This window comes from Molothrus aeneus, chromosome 5 (assembly GCF_037042795.1).
Source record: "Molothrus aeneus isolate 106 chromosome 5, BPBGC_Maene_1.0, whole genome shotgun sequence".
Taxonomy (NCBI): Eukaryota; Metazoa; Chordata; class Aves; order Passeriformes; family Icteridae; genus Molothrus; species Molothrus aeneus.
In genome coordinates, this window is record NC_089650.1 from 5,091,362 (window position 1) to 5,108,356 (window position 16,995).

A 16,995-nucleotide genomic window follows, 5' to 3' on the forward strand; every position below is an offset into this window, starting at 1 on the left:
AAAAAAATATCCATATCATGGACAGGAGGTAAACCCTACATCTCACACTAGGGTTATGTGACCTGGGAAGTAGAGTACTCCTACTCTTATAATATTTTCTTTGGCTTCCATTAAATGACTTCATTAAATCTTTTCTTTGTTTCTGAAACTTCACTTCTTTTGAAATTTGCACTCGTACAGTCAGGGAACAAAAAAGATGTCATAAATCCAGGTGTTCCTTCTGAAATAATTAAGGTAGGGTGAATTTCCTACAAAGTGTCTGCATACATCTGTCCAGTGAAGAAGCCAAACTTTGAAAGATCTACCTTTCCTCATGCTAGACATATTGCATCAGCAGAAACAGATGAAGAACAATATATTCATCCCAAATGAGGAAAATTATATTGCTGGCAGGTCCTAACAACATCTAACTAACAACCATAACTGGTGACAGCAGGATTTTTGAGGCTGCTCTGCAAAGAAAAAAAAAATATTTTGCTCAACAAAACAATATCTTCTTGTTTAACTCCTCCACTGCAGACCAGATTTGGGCTTAAGAACCTTTGGCTCTAGAGTACTTTGAGTCTTTACCTTGAAAGCTCTTGGGAGTTATCAGAGGATGTGTGACAAGAACGTTTGACTCCTGTCTTTCTCTCAACTTCTGCTTACGGATCTGAGGCATCTGGGAATTGTCTCATTTGGTCTTAACTTGCAGTGGGTAATAGGATTGTGACTATTGAGACTGTGACACAAATAAATCAACCTCTAAATATGCAGAAATTTAGTGTTGTTAGCTCTGGTAATGAATCCTGCACATTATGCTTTTTATCTGATTTCTAAACTGTACACTTCTTATGTTATAATGGGGCTTTTTTATGTAATACCTGTGATAATTTTATTAACTATGCAATTTTTAATGTATTGTAAACCTTGCTGCTTTTAACAAGGAAATTGTTTATTATTATTCACAATTTCTAATTTTACAAATCTGTAAATGCTTAAAAGAAGCCCCAGAAATATGTCAATGAGGTGACACAGAATTAAAGATTGAGTAACAAGAGACACATTACTAAAATTGACTTTCTCTGTATGATAGGCTCAGTAAGCCAAGTTTTTACAACCTATGGGGCAAAGAAGGAGATTGTTTCTCTAGCGCTGAAATTCTGCATCTCCTGAATCTGCTGGTTTGTTTGGAGCCTGAATGGTGTGAGGTTGCTGTGTATCACGTCAATAAAGACATGAAAAAAGTCATACTTTTACTTGATAAATTCCTGGTTGCTCTCCACATACACTTGAAGTAAGTCTATAGACACAGCATACATTCATCTGACTTCACCATTCAGGAAAGGAGCAAGGAAAGGATCATATTTCCCATTACCCATCACATATCCTAAAAGGTGGATTTAGTGCATTATTACATAAGCATGCAGATTCCACCTTGCAGATCCTCCACTGTGTAAAATCTAATTAATTGTCTTTGCTTGGTTGGTTTTTAATCCAGCAATCATGTGTGTGCATAATTCAAGGGACATAAATGAATAATTCCACTGAGGCCAATGGTCAATATTATTGTTACCAGTGGAAATGAGCTGATATGAGTAAGTGCTTTGCTCGAATAGGCTGGGGCACAGAACTGGGAGGAATGTATGATTAGGAGGTAATCTTCAGAAATTCCTCAGGAAAAAAATTGAAGCTTAACGTACATAGTGACTAAAAAATGACAAAAAACATTTAAGCATTTCCATCTATAAATTTGAGTGCATAATGAAAAGTATTATCTTCTTGTTGACCTGGAATAGTCTTTCAGATGTTCTGAGTCTTTAGGACAGGTGAAAAGGAGTGGGAAATTAAGGTCTCAGAGCTGACTCAAGAGAGAGAGAGGGGGTAAAAAAATGACAAAAAATCCTAACTTTGTAATAAGCAAAAATGTAAAAACTAAAATAAACTAGACTTACTTTTAATGACTTAGGAATAATGGCTTAAAACACAGGCAAAGGCCTCCAGATGTCTTTGCTCTTTGTCTGGGTAGAATTTCTTGCTAAGCATCAACACCCTAATAATCTTAGAGGGACTCTAAGCCACAGTCACTCCTTAAAACTGTTCCTAAATTCACATTTTGTAGCTGGTGCTATCAGATGGATGCAAAGGAGACACCAGAGAGTTCAACCCAGCTTCAGTTTGAACAGATGACAGTCAAAGAAACAAGCAGCACTTGATCAGCTGGTCCTGTTTTGACAATCATATTTCTTTTATTTTGAAATACTGAAGAAAAAAAGGAAATTTTAAGCTCAGTTGTCTTCTCCAAGCTCTTAAGGCTCTACTTACTGTGTTACCTCAACTATGGAATTTTACAAATTCTGTATGTGCATTCTCTAGGTACATATAAATACCTATAACTTTTTTCAATGTCTTCATGAGAAAGGCAAGACAGAGCTCGGTGAAGAAGACAAGGGCACAGGGATCATGAACCAAGGCAGAGAATGCTCCAGAGAGGTTATTCTGCTATAGAGCCACTGTGGGATAAAGATGAATAATTTAGACAAGACTCATCACATGTTGGAGAAATAGTAGGACAGTAGGAAAAGTAAGAGGATTCCAATGTTTAGCTTGGTTCCCCAATCATTTTGAATACTCTCTAGTGATGGAAAGAGCAAATTAAAAGTCACTCTGAGGCAGAAACATTGGCAATTTGTACAGAATTCTCTGCAGGAGCTAAATGGAGCCATTAACTGAGAAAGAACTGCCTTGATGAGGACAACAGAAACATCAAGATTAATTTACAACAGAGAACCCCTGAGAAAGAATCAAAGAAACTGCAGCAATAGAAGATGAGTCCAGAAGAGAGAAGGGGAAGGTGGCAGACAGATCTGAGAATGGGGAGTCTGCAGAGGTTGCTTCTTCACCTCTCCTAACAAAGATTGAAGGTCTTCAAAGATGTTGAACCTGCTATAAACGTCCTCACCCAAGTTCACCTGCCCTGATCCAGATGAACCATAACTTGTGGTTTATTAATTAAAAGCTTTTGGTGTAGCTATAGTTCATTGCTACACTGCCTGATCTCCCTGACAAGAGGGTGCAGTCTCCAGAAGTGACCAAGATTCCCCACACAGCCCTGCAACAGAAGACAAATGGAAACAGTGCTGGGGCTCAATCTTTAGAGCTGTGAGAGAGCACACTCCTGCAGGAGATACACCTTGACTGGCTTGAGCTTCCTGGGACACTGTGCAAAGGCAGGAGTCCCACAGAAAGGGTCCTACCTCAAGAGCAAGGTGGGAGCTGAGATCAGCTCTGCCTCAGAACCAGGTCATTGCTTGATGGCAAAGTGAAAAACATGTCAAATAGCTCATATGAGCTTCTCTAAAGTTATACAGGAATGCCACTTTGCTGTTACATGGAGCAAACCATGTTTGCTTTGCTTGCATGCAGTTTGAGGGAAGTGTATTGCTACCAGTAGAATTTGCCACACTTATTTTTTATAGCAGCACATTTTCATCACTCATTAAATACAGGCCCATTTTCAAGGATATGCACATTTTATCAGCTGGGAAAGACTGTATAAAGTCAGAGAAACATAGAAAAAGACCAAACTTTCATCTATCTAGTCCCAGATGACTGATACTGACTGTATGTTGTCACTGAGTCTTTCCACTGTGTTTTTTAGCTCTCAGTATATAAGCACTGAACTCCACAACATTATTTTACTCGTTAGTAAACTTCCACATTCATATTTCATCTGTTTTCAGCTTGGGTGCACATTGTTTTTTACAGCCTGATGTTTTTTACCAGACCCAGCCATTATAAAAAAAACAAGGTCTCTGTCTGAGGGTAGGGAAGAGAAATACAGCTTGCATTCAAATACCAGCAGGTCAAAGTGTCTGTGGCACACAATGCTTCAGCTGAGCTGTTTTCCACTGCAAGTTATTTCTGTTGAAAATGCTTCCTGATCTCCAGCACGGCAGTTTGTGCTTGCTGGAGAGGTAGAGAATCATAGAACCATTAAGGCTGGAAAAGACCTCTAAAGATCAAGTCCAAGCACCAACCTAGAATCAACACCCTGTCCAGCACTAGAGGGGAAATGCTGAATGTGTTTAGCAGTGTCCTAGTTAAATCTGTGGTTTCAAATGCCCTTCACCCATGTTTACTGTACAACTTCAACAGATGGCAAAGGCCATTTAACTTCACACTTTCTTCAAAACAGAGGGAAAAAAAAAACCATTAGGCTCTCCCTTCACTTAAAAAATCCCAGCAGTGTTACTGGCCTTTGTTTTCACAAAGTGGCAACTTTTATTAGCAGCCAGTAGTGCTCCAAAGGGACATGCACTGTCATGGCAAATCAGCTATCTGAAGAGTGGATTTGCTGACAAAATCTCAGCATATTAAATTTTGTTAATACAACTACCTCTGGGAAATTCCTCTAGTCAGCTAGGGGAGGGGAAACAAAAATAATCAGGAAGCAACCATTTATACATCCTCCCATCCCACCTGCAATTTTGTGCTTTCTTGAGGGACTTCTCTGTTTTTCTGTGAAAACTGGAGGGTGCTACATATCTCTGCAGCATGTTTGGCAATACAGGGATTCTGAACTCCCACTAAAAACATCAGTTACACAGCAAGAAAACCTTACATCAAAGAAAAATTCTAAGCTCCAATAAAACTCTTGCTTTGCCACCTCACTCACTTTCTCCAGGCTTAATATGTAAAAGAGAGAAAAAAAAAATTGAATGTATCTCAATTCAGTTTAACATGGAACACGTTAACCAAAAGTGAAATATTGAAATTCAATTACTGCAAAGTGATAAAGCAACTCACATTCTAGAGCATGCTGAAACAGCTGCACTTTGAGGATGTAAAAAATTCCCTGAAACTGCTCCCTCAGAAGTCAGATGGTTTTTCTCAGTGGTGGCTCAGGTCACTCTGTCTGCTCTGAAGCTGTCTGGGTCACACAGACCAGTGGGGAAAGAACAGGCCAGACACAGAGCCAGGCTGGCTCTGGCTTAGAGGAGGTTCCTGCCTTTGAGCCACCTGCAGTGTTCTGCAAAGCAGAGAGGCCAAGAAGGGCCATAAAGGCTCTCCTTTCTCTCATTAGACTGATTACATGTGTGCTTGTTGAGTGAATTTGCAATTTGCAGAAATGCCATGGAGTGACCTCCAAAAATTGTTTGGCGTTGTGTGACTTAATCAGACTTAATCAGAGCTCCAGAGGTAAAAGTCACAGAGATTTATGTGAGTTGCCTTATTCTCACATAAGTGTGTACAACTTTTTTTTTTTTCCCTTTAAAAGGAAAAGGTTGGGCTTTGAAAAAGTCATTCAAGAGCCCAAAGGCTATTTAGCCACAGTTCTTTCATTACAGCCACTGCAGCAGTTCCATCTCTTACTGCTACTCAGTTATGTAAAAACCTTTTTGCCCTTTAAAGTCTTTGGAAATACACGCCAAAAGAATAAAGTGCTCAATTCAAGCATAAAAATATCCCCTATGGTGGTGCATTTCCAAATATAAAAATTTCACTTCATCTTAGAATTCTGGGCTATCCCTTCCTATCTCTGTTTATTTTGTGTTTACATTTGCATGGCTGATTATCCAGAAAGGATTTTCTGCCTGTATAACTATTCCTGTTTTATAAATGCTTCTATTTATCTCAGTGCAGACTGATAGCAATTTCTTCCACAGCTACATCAGAACAGTACTGATTGCTGCATGCACAGGAATATAAAAGCACACACTATTCATTGATTCCCATAGTCAATTAAGTCCTTAAAAATAAAGATTATGAAAAACAGCACTATAAGATGTAGATAATCACTACCTTCTTTAAAAAGTGAAGACAAGACTGTCAATTTTTTTTTTTTGCACCTGATCAGTTTATTCCAAGTTCTTCCATATTCAGTTCACAATCTAGGAATCCTAGGAAAATTCTACAATTTAGATAATTAATCCAGTTTCCAGTTGTGAAATCACATCCAAAATGATCAAATAAAATGTACAATATCTAGAACTCGTAGCACAGAGATAATAAACCTTTGTCTGATAGGCACTCAGGGATACTCTAAAAGCTCTAGAGGGTTGCTGGAGAAATTATTATCAATGAGCCTGAATGAGCTCCAGCTGCATTAGTGACACAAAACTACCCCTTCTCCTTTTCTTGTGAGTCTTATAAGCAACACCACATATGTAAGATCAACACAACATCCTGACTGATTCCTTCTAGATGTGCTTTAAAAGTCAATAGAGTCAATGCTCTGTGGTGAATATTCATAGAATAGTTTGGGTTTGAAAGGACCCTTAAAGGCCATCTACTCCAACCCCCTGCAATGAAAAGAGACAAATTCCACGAGATCAGGCTGCTCACAGCCCTGCCCAACCTGACCTTTAATGTTCCCAGGGGTGGGGAATCCATCAACTCTCTGGGCAACCTGTGCCAGAGTTTCCCCACCCTCACTGTAAACATTTTCTTCCTTATATCTGATCTAAATCTGTCCCCTTTCCATTTTAATTCATCACCCTCTGTCCCATCACTACATGCCCTTGTAAGAGAACCACTACAGCTCCCTTGTAGGTCCCCTCTAGGTACTGGGAGGTCTCTCTGGAGCTCTCCTTCTGCTCTCCAGACTGAACAACCTCAGCTCTCTTAGCCTTCCACAGAATCACAGAATTTCTCCACAGGAGAGCTCCTCCAGCCCTCTGATCATCTTCCTGGCCCTCCTCTGCACTCACCCCAACAGCTCCATGTCCTGCCTGTGCTGGGCTCCAGGGCTGGATGCAGCACTCCGGTGGGGTCTCACCAGAGCTGAGCAGAGGGGCAGAATCCCCTCCCTCTCCTGCTGCCCACAGTGCCCTGGATGCACCCCAGGACATGGCTGTGTGCACATTGCTGGGTTATGTTCAGCCTCTCATCCACCAAAACCCACAAGCCCTTCCCAGCGGGAAGACTGATACCTCTCATTGACTTCTAAACCCTTTGTTTTACACTTCTGGTCTCTGTATATTTTGGAAGATATGCTCAATATTGTTTTTAGGTCTCCAGTTTGGGTGCAGTTCAGAGGGTTGGAGTTACAAGGAGACAGTTCTAGAGTGGGCTATGGATGCAGATAAACTACACCCTTATGACCACTCATCATACTGAGCCCTCAAATCCTGCCCAGGCAGAAATCCCTCTGAAACCAATGAATAAAGCCAATATTAATGGACTAATTCTCTTTGCAGGCAGGCAGGACTTGATATTCACAGTAACACTGGTGAAGATTTAATTGTATTGCCCTTTGTCTTAAAAGCAAGATGTTAAAACAAGTTAAACTCAAAATAAACAATAATTTAGTAAATGGTTCTATACCCATGACTTGTGTCCTGACCTTGGGCCTATTTCCTTGTCTTTTTCTTTCCCAGGATCTGGGTAATGAACCAGTCTGTTATTTGTGAATTTGTCTGGTAGATATGGGTCCACTGGTAACAAATCTGATGATGTATTTTTCAGAAGGCATCAGTCATCATTTCTTAATATAACTGGTGGTAAGGCTCAAGAAGTGCACAAGTGCACACACAAACAGAATCACTCAAAATCCTAAATTGTGTAGAAATGTCCCAGTAGTTTAGCCATTAATTTTATAGCTCTGGGACAAAAGATTAAAGACAAGAACAGTCTCTGTGGTGATTAGACAGCAGCAATTAGGATACAGTCTAAAGAAGAACAAAAGAAAGAAAAGTGAAAGGGCAACAGAAAGACAGGGCTATTAAAAAGGTCCTTCCTACACAGGAGCACTGGGCAGAGGGTCTCTATTAACACCTCCCATAACCAACCCAAAAAAGCTTGTTTTTAATAGAGAGTTTCTTTTTATATAGAGGAAGAGGGCTGAGAAGTCCAAAGTTGAGTTCTGAAGGGCTCAGAAAGACTTCATTTCACACAACAAGTGTATTGGACAAATGTTCAGCAGCAGGTTTTTGTGGCAGGTGCCAAGGAGTAAGTCACTGCTGTTACTCACTTTCAAGTGAGTGGTACAGCAACCATTACAGTTGCATGCACAGTTGTTAACAAGGAAAAGGAAAACAGATTGAGGTCAGAATTTATGCAAATTAAATGTGCAAACTGCTTTTTCAGTGCATTGATGCTGTGGCCCTTCAGTGCTCTGAACTATGGCCCCTCTCCCCTTACCCACCACTGTTACAGCAGATGGAGATGAAATAACCTCTGCAGTCACAGTGATGGGCTGCTCACACTTGCATGCTTATTCTTTGTAAGTTTTTCACATTCATGCAAACCCCTGCCAAAAAGATGATTAAAAACCCTCAACCCCACAACAATAAAAGCCCAGCATTTTCTTGGAGGGGCGGAGGTAGATGGGGAATAAACACCATGGAAACATGTAGACAGATATATTCTTAGAATCAGATCATTCTCTTTTGTGGAAAGCCTTACTAATTCAAGCTTAAGTGCTGCAAGAATAAAGGGTTAGAAGGAAAAACACAGCTGGCGAAAATTGGGGGTTGCAGCTCTGCGTTTAATGTCTTCCACTTTGTGGCAATATCTCTGAATTTCTCACGTCTTCCTCATTGGCTGCAACAGGCTGGAGGAGGGGGGTGAGAAAAGCTCACAGAATCTGTCAATGCTGTCAGCAAAGTAAATTACATCTGTTGTTCAATTTGTTCCATTCTGATTTCATGATAGGAACTGTAAGGGTGACTGTAAGCCCGTGTTTCAAGCTGATTTAGTGACTCTTGAAAGTATGACCTCAAAGACTGAGAGGTGGAGGGAAGTTCCAGGACAGCCTGTATATACATCTATATCTATATGTGTTTCTCTCTGCTGTCCCTGGGGATGTGATGCTCCTGAAAGTTTACACTGATTCAGTCTCACTGAGTTGTATCTCTCACTGCACTGTGGTGGCTCTTCTGCACTGTTTTAGACTATTAACTCATTTTTTTTGCCTAGGGGCTGGGGAAGACTAACAAGGATTTTTTAAATCTGAGGGAGTTAACTTATTATGTGCCAGTTTGGACATCTCTTGCAAGGACAGGTTAGTGGCCTGGATGTCATCCAGGCTTGGCCTTAGTCCATCTATAATAATACCACACTCTTAAGTTTATACTTAGAGCCTTGAGGTAAATTGTTCCTGGAGGCACTGCATGTTATTTTCAGAGACTCCACCAAGTATTCTGAAGTGTTGTCCAAATGACATGGGTCAGAGCCAAGACTCCAAAACTGATGGCAGGCTCAGGGTTGCTCATTATTTATAATCTTCAAGCAGATCAAGCAGAATTACTCAGTCCTAGAATTCAAGCTGTAAGGGGCAAGCAGAACAACTCAGGACCAGGTTCTCCACTACCCAGCAATGTGAGCAGCCCAATACAACAACATTTGGTTGTGTTTTGCAATTTCTCTCTGCTTTGTTTTCATTTATACATACAATTTCTTAGATGTGGGGCAGTGGAGAGACCAGGCATGTAAAACTCAGGCTGCAGTGGATAGATTGGCATGCAGTGTCACAGGTCTCCAGCTACAGAGAGCACATGGCACACAAAGATGAAAACCTTTCTAGAGACAGGGCACTGGCCAAATTGTGTTTAACTCAGAAACAAAGGTTCCCCTGAAGGAGAGTAACAAACTGATTAAAAATAATTAAAAAGAAGATCCATTAGGGAAGGTTGAAAGAACTGAATCTCCTCAGATTAGAAAAAGATTAAGGGAAGACAAACAATGCCTACAAATATTTAAACACTATGTTATGAACTGTTCAGAGATTAATTTTCCTTCTTAGTCAACAAGACAATACAAAATAATGGACTGCAGCAGAGGCTGATTACAAAATACCAAATGATTCAATTTTCAACATCTGGATTTTCGTCTGCTGTTGGAAGTTTCCAAGACAGATAGGTCTTCAGAAATGGGCCTTGGTGCCTGCACCAAGCAAGCTGTTAATGCTGACTGATCATACATTAAGGAGAGTTTGGAGAATAATAACCTCAAATCCTTCTAGAATGCACAGGAAAAGTGATAATGGGACATATCACAAGAGGTGCCTGTTTGCTCAGTAGTTCTGTGGACTGGCTGCCCATGAGACCAAGGTGCCTGCATGGGACAAAATAAACTTGTAAGACTGAGGCAGTACAGGAGATGTGTTTCTACAAACACGTGACACTCCCTTCCACAAAGATCAATTCTTCAGTGAAGAGTTAACAAGGCTGTTTTGCACAGATTTTCATCCTGTCCAATATAGTTATTTCACATTAAAAAATTGGCTCTTTTAAAGTAATTATCCTACCTTCCATGATAGAAGTGTCAACCTGTTCTCCCTAACATTTTTCTTTCCCATTTCAAAAAAAACCCCAATCTATTCACAAGTCTTATCTGCTAAGAGAGAGAGAGGAGATTGGAAAGCGTATCGATCTTAGTGATGTCAACTCCTTCTAGGGAATAAAAGTTTATTGCTCTCCTGTCTCTGATTATCTTTTTGTGAGGATGTGGATCATAGGCGGGGAAACAGTACTCCATGAGAGAGGAGACAAGCTTCCCTGCACAGGTGGAAAGGCTGCACTGGGAAGCATGAAGAAGGAAACAGGAAACTGAAGTTAAAATTTGAAGAGCTATTAAGTGAATTAGGAGTCTAGGGCTTGTGGAAGGTCACACAGCTTTCTAACTTTCAAACATGCAGCTTTAACCTTGCAAACTGTGGCACAAGACAGACATTGGTTTCATGAAAACACTACTATATTTTTCAAGGCAACATGCTGAAATGGTCTAGGCTCCCTCCATTCCCACTGGGAGAAATGCAGAGATCTAGGGATCTGTCAAAAGTTGGGTTGTTTTGGGGTTTTTTTAGAAAATAAGAAGATATAATTGAGAAGCAGTTGTATAAAAGCTCAAAGCAAGGGAATTGCTCCGTTGCCTCAGCACTGCCAGCCAAGTAATTCAGCCCAGAGCTTTATCTGTTGTTCTGCTGAGTTTTAGGTCAGGCACACATTTTTAGTTTTAATAAGGGAGCAAAGAAAACTCTCTGCATCTGCATATATGTCCTTGGAAGACTAATCTCAACAGATACCAAGGCCCTGATTAGGCATCTGTAAGTCCTCACATTGTACTATGACTGCATGTGAGAAATCTCAACAGCATGATCAAGATTTTGCAAAATACAAAGTGACATCCTGACCTTTTGAAATTAATGAGAATTTTGCCATTGACCCCAGCAGGACCCCAGATTCAAACCTTGTTATCTACCCTGAATTGCAGAGGAGCTAAGAACTTGACAGTCTGCTTGAGCTTTGAATTCTCAGCACTTTTAAATATTAGCTCACTAGCTTACATTGTTAAGTGTAATGAATGACCTCTGAAAATCATCACTTAAAATTTTTGTCTGCAAAACTGTCCAATTTGCAGCCAAAATTTTCTTTCACTCTTTTTCTACTTGTACTTTCAGTTTAAAATGGACAACAAACTCTGTATTTCTAATTTAAATGACTGTGCAGATTTACTCCCTTAAAAAGCAAAATTTAATTTTTGTGACCTCACTGTGGTTTCAGGAGATTTTTCAGAGCTGAGAAGAGAATAGCCTCCTATCTCTGCACCCTGAGGAGATGCAGCTCCCAATGGGCTGTCTATGACAAGTCCACTCTTCCTCAGCCAAAAAGGCAAAGACCAGGGAATAAAGTTGTGTATGAGTCAGACTGCAGTAAGGAAACAGTGGCTCACAGTAAATTTAAGATAGATATTCGTATCCTACCTCACTGAAATTCTTTCTCCAGCAACTGAAACGTTGCATCTTTTCTATCCTTTACTATCAAGAGTACTCTTCCTTTTGATCTGGCTAAATTAAGCTGGAATGCCCTTGTCATGGACTCTGGATCTGACTGTATAAACCACAATAAAGATGGTTGGAAATGGCATGAAATGGCAGGGTGAGTGTTTAGAGACTGTCTCTACATATAACTATAAAAGCAGTAGTGTTTCTCCTAGGTGTGCTCTGCAGCAGGTGCCCAAGCAACACCTGCCCCCAGCATGGCACAGACCCCTCTGCAGAAGGAAACACCTCAGGCACCTCCCTTACCAAAAGGCAAACACTGCTCAGAGGTGAGTTCTGGCTGCTTTGTCCATATAGCACAAAGAGGCAAAAGTCAGATGGGACAATTGTATTCTTAGGATTGTTTCCAGCAGCTTAACTGAGAATGTCTGCCAGCTCAGGTGTTCAGGCATTTACTCAAACTTTGTATTTCATGGTCTTCAAACATAGGTGATACCTTTTTTTCTTTATGAAATAAATTCCTTCCTCCTCAATTACTGTCTTTTTTTTCTGCAGTGCTAACTCTTATCATTTGTAGTCTTGTCTAGGAATAACTGGGAACTGTTGATAACAAATATTTTTGCTCTTCTCAAAGCAAGCATTCTAACAATGCCATCATCTAAAAGGCTCACTATATGCATGCCTCTAAAAATGACCATCCATCTGTATTAATTTAAGGTCTAAGTTCAGCATTCTGTCTCCAAAGAAAAAAAAAAAAAGAACAGCTCAGGAAATCAGTGAAAGAAAAGCTGGCTGAATACCAAACAAAAGGCACAACTAAAACCCAGTTTGCTGCAGGGACACCATAAAATCAGACTGTCTGCTGCAGTCATGGTAGAAAATTTCTTGGAAGTGAGTATTTACTTTTGGCTCCTGTTATTAGATAACTGATAATGAGTTACAAATGATTCATATCAAGCCATGAAAATGACACATGGGCCCTAAAGGGTGGGAATTGGAAGGGTCTTTCATAGCACATGTCTTTGGAGAAACTGATGATAACGTGTGGAGAGGTTTCACAATTCTGAATAATAAACAGGGCCAAAAATATTTTCATTTCTTCTTCTAATATCATTTACTCTCTCCCATTCCCCTGTAAATAAATCCTCTCTATCACACACAGCATGGAGAAATAGGAGCTAAATATGGTTAAATGCACGTGTGTTATATGTAGCCATAGCTGAACTGTCATTTCACTCAGTTGTTCTTCTGACTTTAACTTCTGCTCTTCATTATTTTATTAATATATACCCTCTTTTCTAGTAATGGCAATTTTTTTTCTCTCTGAGACCCAGACTCCCCTTGTGGTTTGATCTCTGCCCTTTATCTCAGGCATTAAAAAGAAGCGATAGTCACTATTCTAATCTAAGCTTAAGAAGATAAAGAGACAACTTCTAGCTGTTCCACACAGAGACCATCCTTTGCAGATAAGCTAAATCTTCAAAGGGAAATCTTGCAAACTCTAAATCACTTGTGGGTAGAAGGCAGCTTTAGGCTCAGGTCTAAGAGAGAAGCTTGTTGACTAACAGTGCAAGCTGCCTCAGTCCAGATTATCCTTTTGTGCGCTTTGAGCCTTCTCAAGTCAAACTGCATCATGCGTTTTAACACGTCCTTCCATCTGGAGATCCAGGGGTGTCATGACATGCCAGACTTACAAGCTGGTGTGAGTCTGGGTCAGTCTTACACAGACAGGACTGTGCTGTGTATGAATGAAAGCCCTAGGTCATGACATACTGCTGCAAAAGCCAATAGCCAGAGCTGTATCCAGAAACACATTTACCGGTGAAAGCTAAACCTGGTGTTAACTCCTGCAGTATAATTGTATTGCAGTGAATTTCCCAATACATTAGGAATTAAAAGGTACAAATTAAAGCTGAGGAAATGCTCAGAATTAGGCTACAGGACAAGATGAGTCTCCATTTATATTACAGGTAATATCATATTTTGACTAAACATACGAGCATGATTGATACCAGAATCAGAGCTAACAGCATTAGAATAAATCCTTCTATGACAAAATCCATAATCAGGAGTACTGCTGGAATTTGTGAGGCCTTTCTTATAAAACCTATAAACTGATCAGTGTAGTGCCTTTGTGACACAAATGCCATGGGTAGAGCACACGGTTGTCTGTCACAAATTCTTCTACAACAATAATCTGGAGATGTACAAGATGTTTCACTCCTGCAGAGAGGGTCTTTCAATGACTTTCTCCTCAACCAAGGTACATTGCAAACCTCCAAATCAATAAGCCATCTTCCATAATTCAAAATTAAAATATCAATGGAAAGTCAACATTTACATTTGGTTTCGTTGCACCAGAGAACCCCTCCACCTTACTGAGCAGTAAGCTGAGTTAATTCAAGCTCCATGCTAGCAACCATGCCTTCACTCTAGAGAACAAGCAAGAAAGCTAAAGCCCCCAAGTTTCAACAGAGCTGTGAGCACGAGCAGGACTCAGCCCGGCATTTTCAGATACGTACCCAGTAGAGCACATCTGTCCAGCCCTCCATGGTGATGCACTGAAACACCGTGAGCATGGCAAAAGCAAAATTGTCAAAGTTGGTAATGCCATGCTTGGGTCCCTCCCAGCCCGCCTTGCACTCGGTGCCGTTCTGACACTGCCGCCCGTGGGCAGACTGGGGGGCACACGGGGACGGATCATCTTCTGCAGGTGTATCTTAAAGGAGAGAAGGGGAGAAAACAGCTGAAGGAAACCATTTGGCACACTGAGAAGCAAGTGAAGGATATCAGATTTCAACAAATGTATTTCACAGTGAGTTTGACAGATTTCTCAGGAATACACAGGCAACTGCTCGCTGTCGAGCTTCACTTTCTTTTTGCAAAAAATAATAGCCAAGCTGTCAAATTTTATAGTCAAAACAGAGATGAACTTTCCCTCCCCCCCGCCAAAGCATACCCTCCCCTGTGGGGAAGAATTCATGCCTTCCAACATGACAGGGAGTATCAGATCAAGCCTATCATGTTTCATTAGGCTGACTGTCACGGCCAGCATTCTCCACCTGGCATCTGGGTTAATCTGGGAGGCACAGCACTGACTGGCACTGCTGGAGGAGGCTGAGCCCCTGCAGCAGACAGGCTTCAGTGCTCAGGAGACAGGCTGATGTGGCACTGGGCCACTGCTGAATTACAGCAGGGAGTGTCTGGGGCTCTGCTCTTTTGGCATTTAGATGATGTGTGGCATTTTATCAGTCGCCCAGTGGCACTCAGAAACTCTAAGTCTGCTGCTTGATTATCCATCCTTTATTCTGTACAGGTGTTTTCAAAGACCTGACAATCTATACAACAAAGCAAACCAAATGCTTTGGTATATAAAGAATGCTCCAGAAAACATTTTTATAAGCACAGTAACTTCTGCAATGTATTTTTTTTAAATATACAGATTTCAGATCTTAGTGCTGCATTTTTAACAGATGCAGGTATGTATGTACGTGTAGGGGAGTGGGTAATTATGTTTGCTTCTCATCTTATTATATGGCAAACAATGTAATTTTCCAAAATTGTGATCACATTCTGATTACGAAAGAATGCCAGAAACAGTAATATCAGAATTAGATGCTGTAATGTAAATACTTCCAGACAGAATGAAGAAAAATACACCCACTTTAAAGATGCAAACCACAGTGACAGCTCATTATAGTTCTAGCATCATGTCCAGAAAATGAAATCTGCCAACATTATAAAAGCAAAAAATATTGAACTTTTGAAAAAATTTTCTGCTGTACACTGTTTTCTTATGAGCTGAACTGGGTACTAGGCATTAATATCCTCTACCACATGAGAAATATTTGCTGTTCAAGATCAATAAATCAAACTAAAATTAACAGACAGTTACATGAGTGACAGCGCGATTGAATTGTTTTGAAATGTGAATATTTCTTTCTGCAAATAATATGAAATAAATAAATTTCATGATGGATTTGATGTAAAAAAGTTTCTTCCCATTAATATAATTTTATTTTCTTTCTGGTTACGCTTGTAACCAAAGTTGCAGCCTGTGACTAAAAAAAAGATACTGTCCTGAATTATGTGTTCCTTTACAACAATACTGGTTTAAAACAAAGATGCATTTGTGTATGACATTAATAATAAAATATATGAGGTTGTTCATTTCTGTGACACCGTGTCCTGCATAGCTCAATCTGCAGCAGAGAAATTGTGAAACCCCTAAGAAGTGAGCAGTGAGTAACAGCCGTCCATCTCCTGTGCCAGAAGAAATGCTCTGTTACACATGGGAGAAGCCTCCCCCTGAGAATCTTGTCTGTTTGTGTGTGCTCCCCTTACCTATCAGTCCCCCTTGCACATGGTAGCAGGTCTTGTGCATCTTCCCCATGAATAACTCCAGTCCAATGATGGCATAGATAATAATGACAAACAGCACCAGCAGGGCAATATGCAACAAAGGGACCATGGCCTTGATAATTGAATTTAAAACCACCTGGAGACCTGCAGAGAGAACAGAAGGAAGCACTTATCAGCAAGAGAACAAAATTCAGAGAGGCTATAAATTGCACAGTAGTGTTTCAGTTTTATTTTTCCCCCTCAGTTTAACTCATTATTGTGATGATGCAAAGAGGTACATTTACAGATTACCTCCCTCCAGATGACCCCCCAGCATTTCAAGAATTTACCACTGCTTCCAGATCACAGACCAAAGTGAAACAGGTATTACCTTACCTGTCACCAAAACACCTCCATGCTGAGGAGGGAATATATCAGCTAGCTTGTTTGTTCTTGAAAAGCAGACCTAAGGTGTTGCACACATGGTGCTGAGGTGAATTACAGTATAGGAAAAACAAGGAACAACAAGCCTGAAGAGGGACAAGAACTATGATACACACGAGAGGGCAAATGCTGGGGTGCACAGAGCTGCACTCCAGAGCATGGGAAGAGGTGGCAAACTGAAGTCATGTCCCTGCTCTGATGCTGGGGGCTTCCAGAAGTCAATCCAGTCCCAGGCAGAGCCTGAGATTCCCAAGAACCACCAAACCCTTATTGAGTGAGAGCTCCCAGCCCTCTTAGGATCTTCCTGTGCTCCACATCCACCTCATCTAACTTCAGTCTCAACAGAGGGAGAGTCAGAACCAGCAGTGCTGATTTTGTCCCAAAATTTATGGATCACCTTCTAACAGAGGTTGCCCAGAAATGGATATAAGCAAACTATGATTACATGATTGTTAAGGTTGAAAGCCCTAATCATGAGCAAGCTAAACATTCCCAGAATGGCCCAG

General features: G+C 40.6%; 1 protein-coding gene across 1 annotated transcript in view; it reads right to left on the bottom strand.

Annotated features, from left to right (window-relative positions):
• CACNA1C (calcium voltage-gated channel subunit alpha1 C) overlaps positions 1-16,995 on the bottom strand; it is a 416,271-nt gene that overhangs the window by 151,307 nt on the left and 247,969 nt on the right. Inside the window, exons 6-7 of the mRNA XM_066550899.1 lie at positions 16,049-16,210; positions 14,227-14,423 (exon numbers count right to left, since the gene is read on the bottom strand). Coding sequence (XP_066406996.1) covers positions 14,227-14,423; positions 16,049-16,210 — 359 coding nt within the window. The remainder of the gene's footprint in view (positions 1-14,226; positions 14,424-16,048; positions 16,211-16,995) is intronic.